Source organism: Mytilus galloprovincialis, chromosome 1, assembly GCF_965363235.1.
Source record: "Mytilus galloprovincialis chromosome 1, xbMytGall1.hap1.1, whole genome shotgun sequence".
Lineage (NCBI taxonomy): Eukaryota > Metazoa > Mollusca > Bivalvia > Mytilida > Mytilidae > Mytilus > Mytilus galloprovincialis.
The window spans coordinates 96,103,711-96,121,265 of NC_134838.1; the positions used below are offsets into that span (position 1 = coordinate 96,103,711).

Sequence of the window (17,555 nt, forward strand, 5' to 3'; positions counted from 1 at the left end):
TGTTAGGTAGGTGCATTAAAAATCTAATTTTATGGTTAAAGTCACTCGCCTATATGTATGTCACGGTCCTATATAGCTAAGATTTTTAAAGTGTAGTTGGAACACACGTATATATAGAGAGAGGAAGGGTCTTTGGTGGGGGTGTTTCTATCATTATTGATCCAAGCATCCCTGACTTTCTCATCTGAATGCAATATTTAACAGATATGCAGAAAAAACTTCAAAACGACTAGGAAAAATGTCTTTTTTACAAATTTATCGACATCAATTTATCCAAACAGCTTTTGAATTTATAGATATTTATATTATATAAACAAATATAATGGGCTTTGTTCATTGTTGAAGGTCGTATGGTGACGTATACTGGCTGTATTTTTTTTAATGCGGTTATTTCGTCTCTTTTGGAGAGTTGTCTCGTGGCAACCATACCACATCTACTTATTTTTTATGTTTATAGTAATAACCAAACCGGCTGCGAAACTCATGCATGCATAAAACTGAAAATGGGTCTGCATTTGCAATCTTAAAATCTTAGACAGCATTCTTGTCCAGTCAAGAACTTTTAGTATAACTCTTGAGGAAATAAAATAAAATGCATACTGACCTACGCGCTTTTCAATTATACATTTGGTGTGGTGAAAAAAATAATCCATATTATATGTATGTGTTACAGTGTGAAACATGATGCATTCTTATTGTTACGTGAGAAGATTATTTCAAACAGATTCCCGCCTTATTTTTGTACTGAAAACTGTTGTTAATTTTTAGGCAAAGAACAACATTTCAGTTTACCGATGAGATGGCGAGGAGAGTTGCAATTGTAAGTAAGCCAATTTAACATCCTTTCGACAATGTAAGTAAACATATTTAGCGGCTCTTAATTTGCTCTACAGTCAAGCTAAAAAAATCTGTAACACGACGATTGAGTGTGATTATTTTGCTGATTACCATGTCCTTGGACTAGGAATGACGAAATTTCTTTGGTTTTATTTGCAATTTTCGATAATGGAACAACCTTTTCTCTCCGAAGGCCTATTGAAAAGTTTGAGATAAAATTCATCAATTTTGGAAGTAACATGAGATCGATATAACGATTGGTAGTTGCAATTATCTGTTATGAATAGATAGTTCATGCTCCAAAAGTAGCAGACATCTCGTTACTCTTGAAAGACAAAACTTCGACGATAATTCACTAACGAGGAAATAGGACGGACTTGTGTCAACGAAACATGAATTGTAGGACGAAGAAATTCAATAAAACATTTAACCAAGTAATGATGGCATCCGTAAAAATAAACATAATAACAAAACAAGCATTTAATATAGGCGCTGCATAAATAGCCGGAGACGTCCATGTATCGCTACTTTTTTTAGTCCTATATTTCAATGTAATATTGTTCACTTCATGATAATTATTAATATACTATCTATAAAGGCCTTCGTGTGTTTTTAAGGTTACTGGATCAAACAAAGGAATAGGTTATGGCATAGTACAGGCTTTGTGTAAACAATTTGATGGTGATGTTTTCCTCACAGGTAAGGTATATACAGGTTACCAAAACCGTAACTATCTATCACATTTACAATTTTACCCAAATATTCCATTCAGGAGAAAATAAGTATAAACAGAAAAAGCGACATTATCCAATAGTCAAAGAAATGGACAAGTCTTTCATTTAATGAAAGACATCTAACTAGCAGAATATATTGTACTTGTTATGTTTGTAGGGAGAAGTAAAGAAAGATGCGAAGCTGCAGTCACTGAGCTTCAAAAGGAAGGAATATCACCAAAATATCACCATCTAGACATTGATGATCAAGATACCATCATCAAATTAAGAGACTTCATGAAGGAGAAATATGATGGCATTGATGTCTTAGTTAATAATGCAGGCCTCGCCTATAAGGTAACTTACTTTTGTTTCCAATATAAAATAATAAAAGTTCCTGGTATTATAGTAATTACCATATGTCGGATTTATGAAAAAAATGAGGAGATGTGGTTTAACTGCCAGCAAGACAACTATCCACACGAGACTGTAGGCAGAGAGTGTAACAATCTACAGCTTCAAAATTTACTAAAGCCCATGCAATAGTAAGCTATAAAAGGTACCGACATTCGAGACAACCAAAGACAAAGATTTATTCTAAAAACCATATAAGAAAAAAAAATTGCAGGTAGCAACTAACGGTAAAAAATTGAATTACAGACTCCTGACTTGGGACAAATGCGTTAAGAATGTGGAAACTAACCAGAAGAATCAAACAAGACAGACTGAGTTGCAAAAAATAAGGACACACAAAACAAGCACGGGTACACATTCTACAGCATTTACATGGCAGAAGCAACAAACACTGCGATCAACAGTTACACATAACTTCTGCATTATGCATCTCTTGCTTGCCACATAATTGACGAGTCTCTTGAAATACCCTGTTTGGCAGGTGTTTATTTTGTTTGTAACCTTTTAAATTTTATAATAAGAAAAACAGTTTTAACAAATACATTGTCTTTTTGTTTAGGTTCCATCGCAAACTATGGATTTAATCATGTATTCAAATATGAGGAATCCATATTAAAGGAGAGATTTTCAAAGGAACGTTTTTAATGCTTTCAGTAGTAATTGCCTCCTTTGCACTGATATTTCATATTTCAATTCTAGTTGGACAATTAACATAATGAATTGGAAATTTAATATCGTAGGTACGCTATACTAAATATTTTATAAAAATCATGTAAAATTAATAAAACAAATAAAGACATGTTTTTCTTCACGTTTGCCGTGTTTATTGTGGTTTATAAAAACGCCACAACATCAACATGTCTTTATAACTTTTAAAATATTCCATTGTTACACTTCAACGTGAGTCAACAGTACCATTTAGTGAGCAGGCCAAAATGACATGTGCTACCAATTTCTTTGGATCTCTTAATGTGTGTAATACTCTGTTTCCTATACTCCGACCTCACGCGAGGTAAGCAATTTGACTAGTATTATATATTTTAAAGGAGTAGGTCCGGTAAGGGCCGATTTTGGCCTCAAATTTCATGTTCATCGGACGAAAGATTTTGGACACTTTTTAAACACTTAAGTGTCTATTTCAATTGATTTGATTAGTTTTTGTGAAAGTTTTTAACTGATTTAGTCATTAAAAACGCTTAAATATGAAAAATTTAGAAATATGCCAAAAAACGTCACTTTTCAGATGGTTTTTGTCATAAATGAAAGTGGCCGCATCCGTGTTCATCCTCAACCTTTATATATGTTAAGTATTATCATCAAATACAACTTACATTTCAATATTATGAATGAACATGAATGCGGCCACTTTCATTTCAGACGGAAACCGTATAAAATTTAACTAAAATGCTAAAATTGTGTAGATTTCAGTAATTAAGCATGACTTAATGATGCTAGTACCCGATATGTGTACATTGTATTGTCAAAAACAGGCTATATTCATGTAGCAGAAGCATTCTTCTTTCCAATAAATAGCTAAAAGATAACAATTTCATAATTTTGTAAAACTGCTATATTTTGGGGCCAAAAAGGGGTCTTTCTCAACCTACTCCTTTAAAGATTTGCCCCAATTAACTTATAGGACTACCATTTTTTTTTTTGGGTGGAGGGATGTACGAGAATTTTGAAAATCAATATGTTGGCCTGAAAAGAACTGCAAATAAATAGTCTTGCAAGAACACGAAGAAACGTACACTTTGTACATTTGACTCGTCTGAAGCGCATTTCTGGATTTATCTTCACATGCAGGATCACTCAAAACCAAACAATTTAAGGTTGTGGATTTATAAATCGGATCTCAAGAAGCCAAAAGAAACTTCAGCCAAACAAAAAGTTGGATACAATTTTGACAAGATGAAAAAAAATAAGCTTGCCTAGAAATTAACTTGCATTCCTCGAAAATCGTCATGGCTTCATAGAATTCAAAATAAAAAAGTCCCCTTTTACATACACCTACTTGCATTGTTTTTATGCTCGCTTATCGATAATGCTACGTTATAGTAACCGATGTGAACGAGATGAAAGACACAGTTTTAATGTAATTTTAGTTTTGTTCTAAAAATCCGAACTTAGTACAGAGGTCATTTAATGTATATGTATGAACTATGAATATAACCTCGCCGCAATTTTGCGCCTGTCCCAAGTCAGGAGCCTCTGGCCTTTGTTAGTCTTGTATATTTTTAATTTTAGTTCCTTGAGTATAATTCGGAATTTAGTATGACGTCCATTATCACTGTATTAGTATACATATTTTTAGGGGCCAGCTGAAGGACACCTACGGGTGCGGGAATTCTCGCTACATTGAAGACTCATTGGTGGCCTTCGGCTGTACAGTTGTCTGTATCGATGGTCGGGTTGTTGTCGCTTTGACACATTCCCCATTTCCTTTCTCAATTTTATGAACGACTATTTTGTATTACATAATTTACTACTTTAGGCGTACAAAGAAAAGCATAGTAACAAATAAATCAGGAACTTTTATTAAAACTATAAAATTGAAACAGCACACGATTCAATGAATAACACATTAATAAGACATTGTAATCCCATTACAAGAATTAACATTGAGATATTTAGCTTGAACAATTTATGAACTGTTCACTATATAACATGGATAGAGACATATTTCTTGTTATAAAATGTGCATCTGACATGTAGCATAGAGTGTCATATCACGAGTTTGTAGTTTATGATTAGGAAATTATTGAACCAAATTAAACATGTGCACGATATTATGGACGTCAAGTTGGTTACCTATTCCCTATTCCCTATTTGTTACCTATTCCCTATTCCCTATTCGTTACCTATTCGTTACCTATTCCCTATTCCCTATTCGTTACCTATTCGTTACCTATTCCCTATTCCCTATTCGTTACCTATTCGTTACCTATTCCCTATTCCCTATTCGTTACCTGTTCGTTACCTATTCCCTATTCCCTATTCGTTACCTATTCGTTACTTATTCCCTATTCCCTATCGTTACCTATTCGTTACTTATTCGATTTTTAATATCCTTCCCCCTTTTTAATTAATTATTATTCTTCTTCTTCCTCTTCTTCCTCTTCTTCTTCCGCCACTTTAAAAATGAACTTGTCCGCAGCATTTCTCCAAAACTACTTGTCAGATTTACTTAGGGTTTCATAAAATGTTAGACTAATATGTCTAGGTGAGCCATCAATCGCTCATGTGTGCATTGGGGTCTATTAAGGGGTATTTTGGGGGGCAGAAAGAAGGGAGGGGTTTACTATAGAACCCTATGGGATTTTATTTTCTAAAATTTTCAAATGAATATAACTTGAAAACTGTAAGTGATAGATACATGCAGTCTTCAGAAATGATTCAAGGACAATAAAACAAATCACATGAAATATGATTCCCATGAGTCCCTGGGGGTCATCCCTACCCCCTTCAATTCGAGAATATGCTTTTAACTTGTAAACGGTCCAGATACCCACCCCTAAACCATATATATTCTTGTATGGGACAATAAAACTAATCAAATGAAATTAAATAAAAGTTCCTGGGGGTCACCCCCACCCCGTTCAATTTGAGAATGTACTATTATCTTGTAAACGGTCCAGATCCCCACCCCTAAACCATATATGTTCTTGAATAGGACGATAAAACTAATCAAATGAAATTAAATGGAATTTCCCGGGGGTCATCCCCACCCCGTTCAATTTTAGAATGTGCTATTATCTTGTAAACGGTCCAGATCCCCACCCCTAAACCATATATATTCTTGTAGGGGACAATAAAACTAATCAAATGAAATTAAATGGAAGTTCCTGGGGGTCATCCCCACCCCGTTCAATTTGAGAATGTACTATTATCTTGTAAATGGTCCTGATCCCCACCCCTAAACCATATATTTTCTTGTAGGGGACAATAAAACAAATGAAATGAAATAAAAGGAAAGTCCCTAGGGGGTCACCCCACCCCCTCTTGTTTGAAAACTTATAAACGGTCAACATCCCCACCCCTAAACCATATATATTCTTGTAAGGGACAATAAAACTAATCAAATGAAATTAAATGAAAGTTCCTGGGGCCACCCCCACCCCAATCAATTTGAGAATGTACTATTATCTTGTAAATGGTCCAGATCCCCACCCCTAAACCATATATATTCTTGTAGGGGACAATAAAACAAATGAAATGAAATAAAAGGAAAGTCCCTAGGGGGTCACCCCACCCCCTCTTGTTTGAAAACTTGTAAACGGTCAACATCCCCACCCCTAAACTATATATATTCTTGTAAGAGACAATAAAACTAATCAAATGAAATTAAATGGAAGTTCCTTGGGGTCACCCCCACCCCGTTCAATTTGAGAATGTACTATTATCTTGTAAATGGTCCAGATCCCCACCCCTAAACCATACATGTTCTTGTAGGGGACAATAAAACAAATAAATGAGATAAAAGGGAAGTCCTGAGGGGGTCATCCCACCCCCTCTTGTTTGAAAACTTGTAAACGGTCAACATCCCCACCCCTAAACCATATATATTCTTGTAGGGGACAATAAAACAAATAAAATGAAATGTAGGTAAAGTCCCTGGGGGTCACCACCACCCCCTCCTGTTTGAATACTTGTAAATGGTGGAGATCCCCACCAGTAAGCCATATATATTCTTGTATGGGACAAAAAATCAAATCAAATGAACATGGGACCATATGAATTGCGAGTTATGGGAGCTTTGTTTGGGAGACTTCGTAACAGCATCCTGTTACAATTACTTCTTGTTGTTTATACTCTTATATCTGGTACTAGTTCTAAATTTGTTGAGGTAAAATGATCTTTTTATGACCTATTTATATGTGTTTGTGCTCAACCGATCCTTTTACTTTATGTTCGATACTCATTTGTTCCTTATTTGATTTTTATACGTTCTACCTTTTAACTGCTTTATGTCCGTATGTTTGAAGATGGATCTTGGCTCGAAGGGATGAAATCACCGTGTTAGCGATTGCATAAAAAAAAGATGTGGTATAATTGCCAATGAGACAACAACCCACAATAGACCAAAATGACACAGAAACTATCAACTATAGGTCAATGTACGGCCTTCAACAATGAGCATAGCCCAAACCGTGTAGTCACCTATAAAAGGTCCAGATATGACAATTTCAAACAATTCAAACAACAAAACTAACGGCCGTATTTCATATACAAAAAAATAACGGAAAACAAATATGTAACACAAAAACAAACCATAACTACTTAATTTCAGGCTCTTGTCTAGGGACAGGCACATATCAACATAATGTGGTGGGGTTAAACATGTTAGCAGGGTGTACATCGTTTCGGAGCATGCTATTACCTTGTTTAATTCGTTCCATCACTCGCTTATAATTCGCTTATAATACGTGTATCATACGTTGCACCTTTTAAAACATGATTTTCAATTGTTTTGTTGTCTCTGGTGGTTGATTTGGGTTCTTAGAGGTGATATAACTCTATAAGCGCATATGTACCCGTTCCAGCGCTCGGATAATACCCTGTTACTTATTCGTTCCTTATTCGCTTTTAATGCGTGGGGTAAGTATACGTTGAACCTTGAAATAAATCGTTTTTTAATTGTGTTCATGTCTCTGGTGGTAACAATGTGTTCTAAGAGAAGAAATGACCCTATTAGAGCGTATGTACCCGTTCCAGCGCTCGGTTAATACCCTGTTACCTATTCGTTACCTATTCACTTATAATACGTTTGTTGTACGTTGCACCTTTTAGAAAAGGATTTTCACTTCTGTTCATGTCTCTGGTGGTAACAATGTGTAATTAGAGATAAAATGACCCTATTAGCATGCATGTACCCGTTCCAGCGCTCGGTTAATACCCTGTTACCTATTCGTTACCAATTCGTTACTTATTCGCTTTTAATACGTTTGTTGTACGTTGCACCTTTAAGAAACAGATTTTCAATTGTGTTCATATCTCTTGTGGTAATTATGTGTTCTAAGAGATGCAATGACCCTATTAGCGCGCATGTACCCGTTCCAGCGCTCGGTTAATACCCTGTTACCTATTCGTTACCTATTCACTTATAATACATTTGTTGTACGTTGCACCTTTTAGAAAAGGATTTTCAATTGTGTTCATGTCTCTGGTGGTAACAATGTGTTCTTAGAGATGAAATGACCCTATTAGCGCATATGTACCCGTTCCAGCGCTCGGTTAATACCCTGTTACCTATTCGTTACCTATTCGTTACTTATTCGCTTTATATACGTTTGTTGTACGTTGCACTTTTTAGAAAAGGATTTTTACTTGTGTTCATGTCTCTGGTGGTAACAATGTGTAATTAGAGATGAAATGACCCTATTAGCGTGCATGTACCCGTTCCAGCGCTCGGATAATACCCTGTTACTTATTCGTTCCTTATTCGCTTTTAATGCGCGGGGTAAGTATACGTTGCACCTTGAAATAAATCGTTTTTTAATTGTGTTCATGTCTCTGGTGGTAACAATGTGTTCTTAGAGATGAAATGACCCTATTAGCGCATATGTACCCGTTCCAGCGCTCGGTTAATACCCTGTGACCTATTCGTTACTTATTCGCTTTATATACGTTTGTTGTACGTTGCACTTTTTAGAAAAGGATTTTTACTTGTGTTCATGTCTCTGGTGGTAACAATGTGTAATTAGAGATGAAATGACCCTATTAGCGTGCATGTACCCGTTCCAGCGCTCGGTTAATACCCTGTTACCTATTCGTTACCTATTCACTTATAATACGTTTGATGTACGTTGCACCTTTTAAAAAAGGATTTTCAATTGTGTCCATGTCTCTGGTGGTAACAATGTGTTCTTAGAGATGAAATGACCCTATTAGCGCGCATGTACCCGTTCCACCGCTCGGTTAATACCCTGTTACCTATTCGTTACCTATTCGTTACCTATTCACTTATAATACGTTTGTTGCACGTTGCACCTTTTAGAAAAGGATTTCCACTTGTGTTCATGTCTCTGGAGGTAACAATGTATAATTAGAGATGAAATGACCCTATTAGCGTGCATGTACACGTTCCAGCGCTCGGATAATACCCTGTTTCCTATTCGTTACCTATTCGTTACCTATTCACTTATAATACGTTTGTTGTACGTTGCACCTTTAAGAAAAATATTTTCAATTGTGTCCATGTCTCTGGTAATAACAATGTGTTCTAAGAGATGAAATGACCCTATTAGCGCGCATGTACCCGTTCCAGCGCTCGGTTAATATCCTGTTACCTATTCGTTACCTATTCGTTACCTATTCACTTATAATACGTTTGTTGTACGTTGCACCTTTTAGAAAAGGATTTTCAATTGTGTTCATGTCTCTGGTGGTAACAATGTGTTCTTAGAGATGAAATTACCCTATTAGCGCATATGTACCCGTTCCAGCGCTCAGTTAATATCGTGTTACCTATTCGTTACTTATTCGCTTTAAATACGTTTGTTGTACGTTGCACCTTTTAGAAAAGGATTTTCACTTGTGTTCATGTCTCTGGTGGTAACAATGTGTAATTAGAGCTGAAATAACCCTATTAGCGTGCATGTACCCGTTCCAGCGCTCGGTTAATACCTTGTTACCTATTCGTAACCTATTCGTTACCTATTCACTTATAATACGTTTGTTGTACGTTGCACCTTTTAGAAAAAGGATTTTCAATTGTGTCCATGTCTCTGGTGGAAACAATGTCTTCTCAGAGATAAAATGACTCTATAAGCGTGCATGTACCCGTTCCAGCGCTCGGATAATACCCTGTTACTTATTTGTTCCTTATTCGCTTTTAATGAGCGGGGTAAGTATACGTTGCACCTTGAAATAAATCGTGTTTTAATTGTGTTCATGTCTCTGGAGGTAACAATATGTTCTTAGAGACGAAATGACCCTATTAGAGCGCATGTACCCGTTCCAGCGCTCGGTTAATACCCTGTTACCTATTCGTTACCTATTCGTTACCTATTCACTTATAATACGTTTGTTGTACGTTGCACCTTTTAGAAAAGGATTTTCAATTGTGTTCATATCTCTGGTGGTAACAATGTGTTCTTAGAGATGAAATGACCCTATTAGCGCATATGTGCCCGTTCCAGCGCTCGGTTAATATCCTGTTACCTATTCGTTACCTATTCGTTACTTATTCGCTTTAAATACGTTTGTTGTACTTTGCACCTTTTAGAAAAGGATTTTCACTTGTGTTCATGTCTCTGGTGGTAACAATGTGTAATTAGAGATGAAATGACCCTATAAGCGTGCATGTACCCGCTCCAGCGCTCGGTTAATACCCTGTAACCTATTCGATACTTATTCGTTACGTATTCACTTATAATACGTTTGTTGTACGTTGCACCTCTTAGAAAAGGATTTTCAATTGTGTCCATGTCTCTGGTGGTAACAATGTGTTCTTAGAGATTAAATGACCCTTTTGGCGCGCATGTACCCGTTCCAGCGCTCGGTTAATACCCTGTTACCTATTCGTTATTTATTCGCTTTTAATACGTTTGTTGTACGTTGCATCTTTTAGAAAAGGATTTTCAATTGTGTCCATGTCTCTGGTGGTAACAATGTGTTCTTAGAGATGAAATGACTCTAATAGCGTGCATGTACCGGTTCCAGCGCTCGGTTAATACCCTGTTACCTTTTCGTTACCTATTCACTTATAATACGTTTATTGTAAGTTGTACCTTTCAGAAAAGGATTTTCAATTGTTTTCATGTCTCTGGTGGTAATAATGTGTTCTTATAGATAAAATACCCCTATTAGCGCGTATGTACCCGTTCCAGCGCTCGGATAATACCCGGTTACTTATTCGTTACTTATTCGCTTTTAATGCGCATGATATACGTTGCACCTTGAAATAAATTGTTTTTTAATTGTGTCCATGTCTCTGGTGGTAACAATGTGTTCTTAGAGATGAAACGACCCTATTAGCGCGCATGTACCCGTTCCAGCGCTCGGTTAATATCCTGTTACCTATTCGTTACCTATTCGTTACTTATTCGCTTATAATACGTTTGTTGTACGTTGCACCTTTTAAAAAAAGATTTTCATTTGTGTTCATGTCTCTGGTGGTAACAATGTGTTCTTAGAGATGAAATAACCTTTTTAGCGCGTATGTACCAGGGCCGTAACTACCTATGAGGCAGGGGAGGCAACTGCCTCCCATGAATTTTCTACACCAAATTTTGTTTTGAAGTAATAAAATGAAATATGGACAATATGTACACGAAGAAATTGAAGAAATTTATATTATAAACAAAACAACTTTACAGTTTTAACAGTGTTATCATGATACGTGATATGTCTGTCATTTTCCTGATTTTTGATCGATAGTGAACCGTTTCAGTATTTGCTTTATTTTATTTTTTTCGTGTGGCCGACCGTCTGTTATTCAGTATTCGTACAAAACACATATAAAACTTTGCTTTCGACAATTTTGAAAAAAACATAACTATTCACACTTATGAAGGGGCTCAATTAAGCAGAGGAAGTTTCTTTGTATTGTGAATCTTTTATGATATCGGAAATTCGTTACCGCGGCTGAATCAGCTGTTGGATCATTTTTTTTAACGTCTCCCGATCGTACGAGAACATTATGACTGATCAATGCCTTAGTAGTTAAACACACACATTCGTTGTAGCAGTGACTTTCTATACTAAGTATATACTACTATAGAAAGTCCCAGGTTGTAGTTATATACATTTCTGTTCAGCTTTCAACAATATTGAAATTAAAGCCGTTTCTCTTGCATGCGTTATAATGATCTTGCTTTATATGTTTTTTGATTTCTAACAAAAATATCTTTAAATACAGATAATAATTGTTTGCATAAAAGTTGCTTCCAGGATCCAGCAATACTGATGTTTCTGAAAGTAAGGAAATCGAAGAAAAACGGGTCATTTTTAGCAACTGATTTTACTGAGAAAAAATCCGCGGTCACAATGTATTTAATGTTAATAATTATAGGTCAAAGTATGGCCTTCAAGACGGAGCCTTGGTTCACCCCGAACAGCAGTCTCGGCTTGTTTTTGCATAAAAATTGCTTCCAGGTTCAAGCAATACTGATGTTTCTTAAAGTTAGGAAATCAAAGGAAAACGCTGCCTCCCCTGAATTCGAACCCTAGTTACGGCCCTGTACAGTACCCGTTTCAGCGCTCGGCTAATACCTTGTTACCTATTTGTTACTTCTTATTTCAAGGTGCAACGCATAGCACGCGTATTTAAAGCGAATAAGGAACGAATAAGTAACAGGGTATTAGTCGAGCGCTGAAACGGGTACATATGTTCGATTAAGGTTATTTCACCTCTAAGAACCGACAGTTACCACCAGAGACACAAAAATATTTCTTTTTTAAAGTGCAACGCGTTACACACGTTTTAAAAGCGAATAAGGAACGAATAAGTAACAGGGTATCACTGAGCGGTGAAATGGGTACATATGCGCTAATAGGGTTTTTTCAACTCAGATCAGAGAACACATAATTACCACCAGAAACGTGAAAGCAATCGATAATCGATTTATTTCAAGGTGCAACGTATACCACGGGTATTTAAAGCGAATAAGGAACGAATAAGTAACAGGGTATCAGTCGAGCGCTGAAACGGGTACATATGTTCTATTAGGGTTATTTCACCTCTAAAAACCAACAGTTACCACCAAAGACACAAACATATTTCTTTTTTTAAAGAGCAACGCATAACACACGTTTTATTTTTTAATTTAAATATATTTATTTATAGTGGATTGGGAAACAAGTTTTGCAATTTATATTTACCCCTTTCCACTTTTCGGGTGCGAGTGCTGCCTCTAAGAACACACTGTTACCACCAGAGACATGAACACAATTGAAAATCCTTTTCTAAAAGGTGCAACGTACAACAAACGTATTATAAGTGAATAGGTAACGAATAGGTAACGAATAGGTCACAGGGTATTAACCGAGTGCTGGAACGGGTACATGAGCGCTAATAGGGTCATTTCATCTCTAAGAACACATTGTTACCACCAGAGACATGGACACAATTGAAAATCCTTTTCTAAAAGGTGCAACGTACATCAAACGTATTATAAGTGAATAGGTAACGAATAGGTAACGAATAGGTAACAGGGTATTAACAGAGCGCTGGAACGGGTACATGCACGCTAATAGGCTCATTTCATTTCTAATTACACATTGTTACCACCAGAGACATGAACACAAGTAAAAATCCTTTTCTAAAAAGTGCAACGTAAAACAAACGTGTATAAAGCGAATAAGTAACGAATAGGTCACAGGGTATTAACCGAGCGCTGGAACGGGTACATATGCGCTAATAGGGTCATTTCATCTCTAATTACGTATTGTTACCACCAGAGACATGAACACATGTAAAAATCCTTTTCTAAAAAGTGCAACGTACAACAAACGTATATAAAGCGAATAAGTAACGAATAGGTAACGAATAGGTAACAGGGTATTAACCGAGCGCTGGAACGGGTACATATGCGCTAATAGGGTCATTTCATCTCTAAGAACACATTGTTACCACCAGAGACATGAACACAATTGAAAATCCTTTTCTAAAAAGTGCAACGTACAACAAATGTATTATAAGTGAATAGGTAACGAATAGGTAACGAATAGGTAACAGGGTATTAACCGAGCGCTGGAACGGGTACATGCGCGCTAATAGGGTCATTTCATCTCTAAGAACACATTGTTACCACCAGAGAAACGGACACAATTGAAAATCCTTTTCTAAAAGGTGCAATGTACAACAAACGTATTATAAGTGAATAGGTAACGAATAGGTAACGAATAGGTAACAGGGTATTAACCGAGCGCTGGAACGGGTACATGCACGCTAATAGGGTCATTTCATCTCTAATTACACATTGTTACCACCAGAGACATGAACACAAGTGAAAATCCTTTTCTAAAAGGTGCAACGTACAACAAACGTATTATAAGTGAATAGGTAACGAATGGGTAACGAATAGGTAACAGGGTATTAACCGAGCGCTGGAACGGGTACACGCGCGCTAATAGGATCATTTCATCTCTAAGAAGACATTGTTACCACCAGAGACACGAACACAATTAAAAAACGATTTATTTCAAGGTGCAACGTTTACCCTGCGCATTAAAAGCGAATAAGGAACGAATAAGTAACCGGGTATTATCCGAGCGCTGGAACGGGTAATATGCGCTACTAGGGGTATTTCATCTATAAGAACACATTATTACCACAAGAGATATGAACACAATTGAAAATCCGTTTCTTAAAGGTGCAACGTACAACAAACGTATTAAAAGCGAATAAGTAACAAATAGGTAACGAATAGGTAACAGGGTATTAACCGAGCGCTGGAACGTGTACATGCATGCTAATAGGGTCATTTCATCTCTAATTACACATTGTTACCACCAGAGACATGAACACAAGAGAAAATCCTTTTCTAAAAGGTGCAACGTACAACAAACGTATTATAAGTGAATAGGTAACGAATAGGTAACGAATAGGTAACAGGGTATTAACCGAGCGCTGGAACGGGTACATGCGCTCTAATAGGGTCATTTCTTCTCTAAGAACACATTGTTACCACCAGAGACATGAACACAATTAAAAAACGATTTATTTCAAGGTGCAACGTATACTTACCCCGCGCATTAAAAGCGAATAAGGAACGAATAAGTAACAGGGTATTATCCGAGCACTGGAATGGGTACATATGCGCTTATAGAGTTATATCACCTCTAAGAACCCAAATCTACCACCAGAGACAACAAAACAATTGAAAATCATGTTTTTAAAGGTGCAACGTATGACACACGTATTATAAGCGAATTATAAGCGAGTGATGGAACGAATTAAACAAGGTAATAGCATGCTCCGAAACGATGTACACCCTGCTAACATGTTTAACCCCACCACATTATGTTGATATGTGCCTGTCCCTAGACAAGAGCCTGAAATTAAGTAGTTATCGTTTGTTTTTGTGTTACATATTTGTTTTCCGTTATTTTTTTGTATATGAAATACGGCTGATACGGTGCTTTTTGTCCGCGATTTGCTTTTTGTCCGCTTTTGCTTTTTGTCCGATTATTTTGCTTTTTGTCCGATACTTTTGCTTTTTGTCCGTTGCTTTTTGTCCGTTTTGCTTTTTGTCCGATAATTTTGCTTTTTGTCCGATACTTTTGCTTTTTGTCCGTTGCTTTTTGTCCGTTTTGCTTTTTGTCCGATAATTTTGCTTTTTGTCCGACACTTTTGCTTTTTGTCCGTTGCTTTTTGTCCGTTTTGCTTTTTAGCTCACCTGGACCATAGGATTAAGTGAGCTTTTCTCATTTTCTCATTATTCGTCGTCGTCATTAATTTTTACAAAAATCTTCTCTTCTGAAACTACTGGCAAAATTAAAGCAAACATGGCCAAAATCATCCTTAGGGTATTTAGTTTCAAAAAAGTATCCGATGACCCCGCCCAATAATTAAGATGGCCGCAATGTCTAAAAGAAGAGCATCGCATAAAATGTAGATTTTGGCTTATATATCTGAAACAAAACCATAGAGACAATCTAACAAGGGATAAGAACATTTCGCCTCATAAAATAATGTGGACCAGTCAGAACTTTTCATGTGGGACAATATGAGCTCTTAATTTAAAAAAAAGTGGGACAATCGGGAATAAGCCCTACAGACTTGAGCAATTCTAAAATAAACACTGTTGATGTATCTCTTTTAAATTTTCTATTAAAAAGCGTTTTACATTTACGAATGCACTATATTGTATCTGTATCTAAAATATTAAACGCATTTATTTCGTGATAGAAATTAAGTAAATGCTTAAGTAACCATTTTATTACTTTTCCCCCTCTTTTCGAGTTTGTCAAACAAAAATAAACTACTTTGTTGAAAATGCTGTTGTGTTAACCAAAGTTTCCTTAATCTTATTACTTGAATAACCTCGAACTTCCTCGTCATTTGGATATAGTTGCTAAATAATTCCGAAATGTATGGATTAATACAGTTTATCTAAATAAATAGCTACACATGTATTACGTAAACTTTGTGATAGTGTTCCAAAAATGAAGTTTGTTTGTTTGTTATATTTGTAATATTTGTAATGTTTAAGAAAAATAAAGTTGTTGGAAATATGACGAAAATATTACCAGACTTAAAAAAATTTTTTTTTAACTGAAATGTTGCAAAATATTTTGGAGCGACTGTCAATCGGCCATTCGCATATAAGTGCAAATGGTGACTATATATTATTAGCGGGAAGAAGAAACTGTGCGTTTAAGCAATAACATGTCGTAAATGTGTGCACTTCCACATGTAGCAAACGCCGACACCATTTAACATAATGATAAAACTATTCAAACGAGAAAACCATTGATTTACAAAACACTATACGACAAACAAATACAGAAACAAACAACAACTATTGAATTACAGATTGAAACTCCGTTCCTGACTTATTCGTATGATTATCATATATAATATTTAGCGCGGTTAAACATCAATTTAGAATTTCAATAACGAAACCATCACTCAAGGATTATTTGATTTGATAAATTTCTAAACTATTCTAAAGTTTCGAGCATATAAAAAAGAAGATGTGGTATGATTGCCAATGAGACAACTATCCACAAAAGACCAAAATGACACAAACATTAACAACTATAGGTCACCGTACGACCTTCAACAATGAGCAAAGCCCATACCGCATAGTCAACTATAAAGGCCCCGATAAGACAATGTAAAACAATTCAAACGAGAAAACTAACGGCCTTATTTAAGTAAAAAAATGAACGAAAAACAAATATGTAACACATACACAAACGACAACCACTGAATTATAGGCTCCTGACTTGGGACAGGCACAGATTTAAATAATGTGCCGGAGTTAAACATATTAGCGGGATCCTAACCCTCCCCTAACCTGGGACAGTGGTATAACAGTACAACATAAGAACGAACTATAAAAATCAGTTGAAAAAGGCTTAACTCATCAGATAGACACAAATACAAGTGGACGTGGCCGGGTACTTATACATCCCGACAAAAAAAGTCACAATGAACAGATCTGAGAGTACTCGCAGTTATCTGACAGTTATTTCAAAGCCACTAACAACTAATAAAAAGTCATGCCTCTGAGACTTAACGTTCGTTTAAGTCTTTGAATATCCCATGTATTCTACAAATTGGTGTACGTACAACATTGCTCACACGTTTGAGGATGACAGACTAACTTACGACCAGAATGAATAAGAATTAGTCTATATAACAAGATCTAAAATATTTCTAGTGTAAAAGACTTTAACCTCGCCACATTATTTATGTATGTGCCTGTACCAAGTCAGGAGCCTGTATATTCAGTGGTCAGGGGCGGATGCAGGAATTTTCGAAAGGGGGGGTGCTAACCCAGGGCACCCAGGGCAAAGGGGGGGGGGGTGCAAAACATATGTCCCGATACAAATGCATTGATCGGCAAAAATAAAGGGGGGTGCGCACCCCCGGAACCCCCCCCCCCCCCTGGATCCGCCACTGGTGGTTGTCGTTTG

The 17,555-nt window shown here is 36.4% G+C and overlaps 1 protein-coding gene across 1 annotated transcript in view; it reads left to right on the forward strand.

Moving 5' to 3' along the window:
• Window positions 1–17,555, forward strand: part of LOC143045943 (carbonyl reductase [NADPH] 1-like) — a 38,056-nt gene that overhangs the window by 4,846 nt on the left and 15,655 nt on the right. The window contains exons 2-5 of the mRNA XM_076218798.1: window positions 769–820; window positions 1,455–1,536; window positions 1,729–1,907; window positions 2,870–2,976. Of these exons, the coding sequence (XP_076074913.1) occupies window positions 800–820; window positions 1,455–1,536; window positions 1,729–1,907; window positions 2,870–2,976 (389 nt within the window). The 5' untranslated portion in view covers window positions 769–799. The remainder of the gene's footprint in view (window positions 1–768; window positions 821–1,454; window positions 1,537–1,728; window positions 1,908–2,869; window positions 2,977–17,555) is intronic.